The 6000-nt window shown below is 43.1% G+C and overlaps 1 protein-coding gene across 1 annotated transcript in view; it reads right to left on the bottom strand.

Moving 5' to 3' along the window:
* LOC126146043 (esterase FE4-like) overlaps positions 1 to 3097 on the bottom strand; it is a 46912-nt gene extending 43815 nt beyond the window's left edge. Inside the window, exons 1-3 of the mRNA XM_049915597.1 lie at positions 2981 to 3097; positions 1771 to 1921; positions 1027 to 1212 (exon numbers count right to left, since the gene is read on the bottom strand). Coding sequence (XP_049771554.1) covers positions 1027 to 1212; positions 1771 to 1921 — 337 coding nt within the window. The 5' untranslated portion in view covers positions 2981 to 3097. The remainder of the gene's footprint in view (positions 1 to 1026; positions 1213 to 1770; positions 1922 to 2980) is intronic.
* Between the last annotated feature and the right edge of the window lie 2903 nt (positions 3098 to 6000).

A 6000-nucleotide genomic window follows, 5' to 3' on the forward strand; every position in this document is an offset into this window, starting at 1 on the left:
TGCACAACAACCTGGGGTCATAATGCTGGGAGCCTTCAGGTATGATTTTAGTTCACCGCTGGTAGTGATTGCGAGAACACATAATGGTTCGTGACGGACATCCTCCGTCTTCAAGTATTGTCTCTCATGCAGCAGTATTGTGGGGACAGTTTTCAGCGACATGATGGTCGCCCACAGATGGCACGAGTCTATGTGAAACTGTCTGTGTGATACTAAGGAATTTCTTTGGCAATTAAGATGCCCAGACCTGTCCCAGTAGAACGTGAGTGGGATTAATTCTCACGTTAACTCTTCCAGTCTTGAGGCCAGTTACGTCAGTTGTGGGTCGGTTTGTTTCTGGAGAAGGTACAGTGTCTTTACAAACGAATCAGAGCTTGGAGCAAGGCCAAAGACGGTGCATAATCATAGTGCCAAGTTATTAGTAAATTTAAGCCCAATTTATAATCACTGAAATAAGAGCACGGACCCTTCCAAAACGTGAAGTTTCATTCCCTTTCCTCCTGTTGTTCTGCAGGCTTCACCTTGTTTCTTGTCAGGTAATATAAGTCGCCTAAGAAGAAATTACATTTTATGCACCTCACTAGCATTCTAGTAAAAGAGGCCTTCGTAGCGAGAAAGAAAACAGCAGAGTAGAAAAAGAAGAGAAATTGGGTGAGACAGTGTCTGATGGTAATAACTGTCCGCTCCGATAGCTAACGGGGTCAACGTGACGATTGCCATCCTATGGGCCCAGGTTCGATTCCCAGCTGGGATTTTGTAATTATAACACTGATATCAATACAAGCGATTTCTGATTACACCAGAATGTTTAACAGCCCTTATTTTTAATTCATGAGAGTAAATGTCGCTATAGAGCCGAAAAATTTTTAATTATGTTAAATTGTGCACTTTAGTGAATTCATACTCTTTTACTCGGAGTCGCAATACATTTTACGTGTAGAGAATGGTATAACTTGAGAAATTCGAGTCTAAAGTCTATGAAGTAGGTTCATAAGGTGACTTAAAAGTTAACGCTAAGTAATTTACCTTTACTAAGTGGAGACAGGACGTGGTAATGAATAGAAGCTCCTCCTGCGCTTTGTCCAAAGATAGTCACTCTCTCTGGATCGCCTCCAAACGCCGCTATGTTCCTCTGCACCCACCTCAGAGCCTCCACTTGATCCTTGAGGGCCATGTTTCCAGGGACGACTTCGTCTCCGGTGCTGAGGAAACCTAGGAAGTGAATGTATAATGAACTCATTGGCCGTCCAAGGAAGGTTGCCAACATTACAATTTGCTTTAGAAATAACTGCAAGTTGAACAATGACATCAGGATAACGTATTTCGAAGGAATGAGACTTATAGCTGATATAGGATCCCCTTCCATTACCTTCTGTCAGTGTACAATTACTGTATTTCTACGCTAACCATTCCATCTGTACCTTGAAATAAAAAGAACTTTATTTCATTTGGTCATTAAAGAACTCTAACCAATTTATCTCTTTTTCACATCGTAACGTAATTACTCTTGTAGTATTTGATGGCATTAATACAATATACTGCATTGTTGTCTTTCAAATGTGCATTACTCCCGGAAGAATTTCATTGAGAATTTCCTTTAAGAATCTGCATCTTCCCTGAAGATGATACTAAAATGCCAGTATTAACATGTGTTGCGTGGCCACAGTAATCGATTCAGCGTACAGTAGTATACTCACGAAACAATAAACAGAAAACACAACGAAATAAATCGTAACATAAAATAAAAGTGCATTTCCTAGCGTACATTACCTAGTAGTCCGAGACGGTAATTCATACTAACAAACACAACATCGTTGTCGACAAAGTAATGGGGCTTATACAAATTAGCCTTTCCCGCGGTGAAACATCCTCCGTGAATCCAAACCATGACAGCTTTAAGTGCATCACCTTGCGTTGGCATCTGTATAGACATTGCGAATAATACTTTAGAGACTGGACAAATATTTAATACGACAGTAATAATAAATATAATAAAAAGTCTTTATTCATGATTCTATCAAGTTCTAGGCCTTGTTCAGCATGAAACTGCACGAAAGTACCACCGTTTTGTAATAATTAAATGAAATCATGGGTCTACTGCACACTGACGAATTTCAAATTAACAGGTCTTTTAAAATCTTCAGATACATACATGGGCAGACTGCATATGAAATACAAAAAGAAAAAGAGAAAATGTCAGCACATATTTCAAATACATAGTCTAATAAATTGGATTTAAATGTCATTATACAACTTCAGAACAAATAACTATTTCATGTCTGTAGCCAAAAAACTACTCAACAAAATTACGTTATCCTGCACATAATGAGTTAATATCAGGGTTTCCCAAACTGTGTTCCACAAAACACCAGTGTTCTGGCGGTAGAGAATAAGGAGTCCACTACAAGTTGTTAATAATATGGAGTTCTTTTTCGACATTTTGACGATGTTACTTGTTTTTTTAAAATTTTATTATGATTTCTGTATCATTAGATATCATTTAAAAGTGAATTAATCACTGAATAAAACAAGTTTCTCTCATTTTAAAAAAATGCTGTCCTTCAAAATAACTAAGATGATGCATCAAAGCACCAGGATTCTCAGTGCTCCGTCAGAGGAAACGTTTGGGAACTCCTGGTTTAGATGGTCAGTGGTAACTATTACATTGTTCCACGTGTAGAAAAGGACAAAAAATGAATAAAGAAACTAGAAAAAAACTGTGTAGTGAGTTTGATAAAGATGTGAGCACAGTTACCTATTCTTGCCTTTTGCAGTAAAATTTACACTGATGAACCAAACCATTACGATCACCTCCTTGATAGTCTGATGGTGCACCTTCGCAACACGTTACAGCAGCGATTCAGCGTGTCACGGATTCAAAAGTTCTTTGTAGGTTAATTTAGTTTTGATGTTTGCCGATCCAAGCGTAAGGAAAATAATTAAACTTTGAGTTAAAGCTTATTTTACTGGAGATACGTACTGCCGGTGTGAACACGTTGAGGTACAAGCAGTCCTCTGAACCATACGTAGCCTGGGTGCAGGCTGATCCAAATTCCAGAGCATCTCGAACTCCTGTCCAGGCTGCCTTTCTCACAGGCGGCTGTGAAAAGTAGATACAGTATTTCACTACACAATGTATTCCAGACGATGTCATACAAAAGGTTATCGATTTACTTCAAGTATGTTTTGAAATAAACTACAACCTCCTGCTGTACTTTAGTATTGGAAGTAGCCTAATTTGTCGCAACTGGTGATTAAAATAAAAAAAGAATGTGCAACGTTTCTAAAATAATAAAACCAGGTCACTAATATCTCCTATCGATACAACGCCGCTGTTCTACATACCACTAATTGCTTCTAAGTTATCAGACATATCGGAATCAGTTCGTGCTAACAAAATTAATTCAGATAAACTAAAATTAATTACGTTAAGGGTACAACAAATAATGACTTGGATTCATCGGTAGGCTAGAGGAGAAACTGCGAATTCTCTGATAATGTATAATGATGAAAACATACAAAATACAACATTTTATGCAATCTCTACGAATCGATAAGTTTTGGAAATTAATGGTAAGTTCACATGGGACCAAACCACTTAGGTCACTGGTCCCTAGGCTTACATCCTACTTAATCTACCTTAAACTAACTTACGCTAAGTACAACACATGCATCCACGCCTGAGGGACGACTCGAACCTCCGGTGGGGGAAGCCGCTCGGACCGTGGCAAGACACCCAGACCCCGCGGCTACCCCGGGCGGCCCTACGAATGAAACTGGCAACAAAACACTAGTACACACTGTGCTAAAACACAGTTCTAGAACGTACTTTAGACATCAGAAGGAACTAATTGGGAATGTGAGCCCGTACGAAGGTCGGCAGAATAAACGGTCACAAGGTTCTTCGCCTCGTGAGGGAGTGTCATCGAAATTCTATAATATCTTAGCTGGCAGGCACTCAAATACTGTATATCTCGCAAGATCTTCGTGACAAAACTTTAAGAAATAGCAGAGTTTGTGAAAATGTTTCATCCCACTGCATATGGTTCCCACAGAGACATTTTCAGCAAAAGTGTACTATAACGTCACGCAGGGCAGCATGAAAACCGATGTTCTAAGAAACTCCAATATATCATCCAAACTGTAGCCATTCCCACGCATATTAACGTCATTACCTAAAATTTGATGTAATTGCAAAGTAGGGTAACATTTTACATTACGTCACAGTTTCTTAATTGGTAACAATTTCTTAACTGGAACATTTTCTTACTCTGAGCACACTGCCTTCTAAGTAAGAAGTGTGTGATATTTCTTGCGCACTGGTGTTCAGCTTAAATAACTACGAGAGAGTGTGGATATAGCTATTCCAAGGCTTTAGCTGTTCGTGTTTATTATATGTCATGTGATGATCAATAACACCCCACATACCTGTCAATATCCCTGAGATATTTGTTGTTGTTCGAACGTACGAGTATAACGTAAGGATAGTAGATTGGTGGATATTACGACGCGTTTGTACGTTGGTGTAGTTTACGTATTCTTATTTTGTGGCTGTTTTATATGTTTGTATATTTCTGTCTGAGCTTACCTGTACATTTTTTCTGTACGTGAAATAAACAAGTGTGATACGTAGAGCGGGAATGCTAAATACACTCATGGAAATGGAAAAAAGAACACATTGACACCGGTGTGTCAGACCCACCATACTTGCTCCGGACACTGCGAGAGGGCTGTACAAGCAATGATCACACGCACGGCACAGCGGACACACCAGGAACCGCGGTGTTGGCCGTCGAATGGCGCTAGCTGCGCAGCATTTGTGCACCGCCGCCGTCAGTGTCAGCCAGTTTGCCGTGACATACGGAGCTCCATCGCAGTCTTTAACACTGGTAGCATGCCGCGACAGCGTGGACGTGAACCGTATGTGCAGTTGACGGACTTTGAGCGAGGGCGTATAGTGGGCATGCGGGAGGCCGGGTGGACGTACCGCCGAATTGCTCAACACGTGGGGCGTGAGGTCTCCACAGTACATCGTTGTTGTCGCCAGTGGTCGGCGGAAGGTGCACGTGCCCGTCGACCTGGGACCGGACCGCAGCGACGCACGGATGTACGCCAAGACCGTAGGATCCTACGCAGTGCCGTAGGGGACCGCACCGCCACTTCCCAGCAAATTAGGGACACTGTTGCTCCTGGGGTATCGGCGAGGACCATTCGCAACCGTCTCCATGAAGCTGGGCTACGGTCCCGCACACCGTTAGGCCGTCTTCCGCTCACGCCCCAACATCGTGCAGCCCGCCTCCAGTGGTATCGCGACAGGCGTGAATGGAGGGACGAATGGAGACGTGTCGTCTTCAGCGATGAGAGTCGCTTCTGCCTTGGTGCCAATGATGGTCGTATGCGTGTTTGGCGCCGTGCAGGTGAGCGCCACAATCAGGACTGCATACGACCGAGGCACACAGGGCCAACACCCGGCATCATGGTGTGGGGAGCGATCTCCTACACTGGCGTACACCACTGGTGATCGTCGAGGGGACACTGAATAGTGCACGGTACATCCAAACCGTCATCGAACCCATCGTTCTACCATTCCTAGACCGGCAAGGGAACTTGCTGTTCCAACAGAACAATGCACGTCCGCATGTATCCCGTGCCACCCAACGTGCTCTAGAAGGTGTAAGTCAACTACCCTGGCCAGCAAGATCTCCGGATCTGTCCCCCATTGAGCATGTTTGGGACTGGATGAAGCGTCGTCTCACGCGGTCTGCACGTCCAGCACGAACGCTGGTCCAACTGAGGCGCCAGGTGGAAATGGCATGGCAAGCCGTTCCACAGGACTACATCCAGCATCTCTACGATCGTCTCCATGGGAGAATAGCAGCCTGCATTGCTGCGAAAGGTGGATATACACTGTACTAGTGCCGACATTGTGCATGCTCTGTTGCCTGTGTCTATGTGCCTGTGGTTCTGTCAGTGTGATCATGTGATGTATCTGACCCCAGG

The sequence above is a fragment of the Schistocerca cancellata genome, chromosome 2 (assembly GCF_023864275.1).
Source record: "Schistocerca cancellata isolate TAMUIC-IGC-003103 chromosome 2, iqSchCanc2.1, whole genome shotgun sequence".
Classification (NCBI taxonomy): Eukaryota; Metazoa; Arthropoda; class Insecta; order Orthoptera; family Acrididae; genus Schistocerca; species Schistocerca cancellata.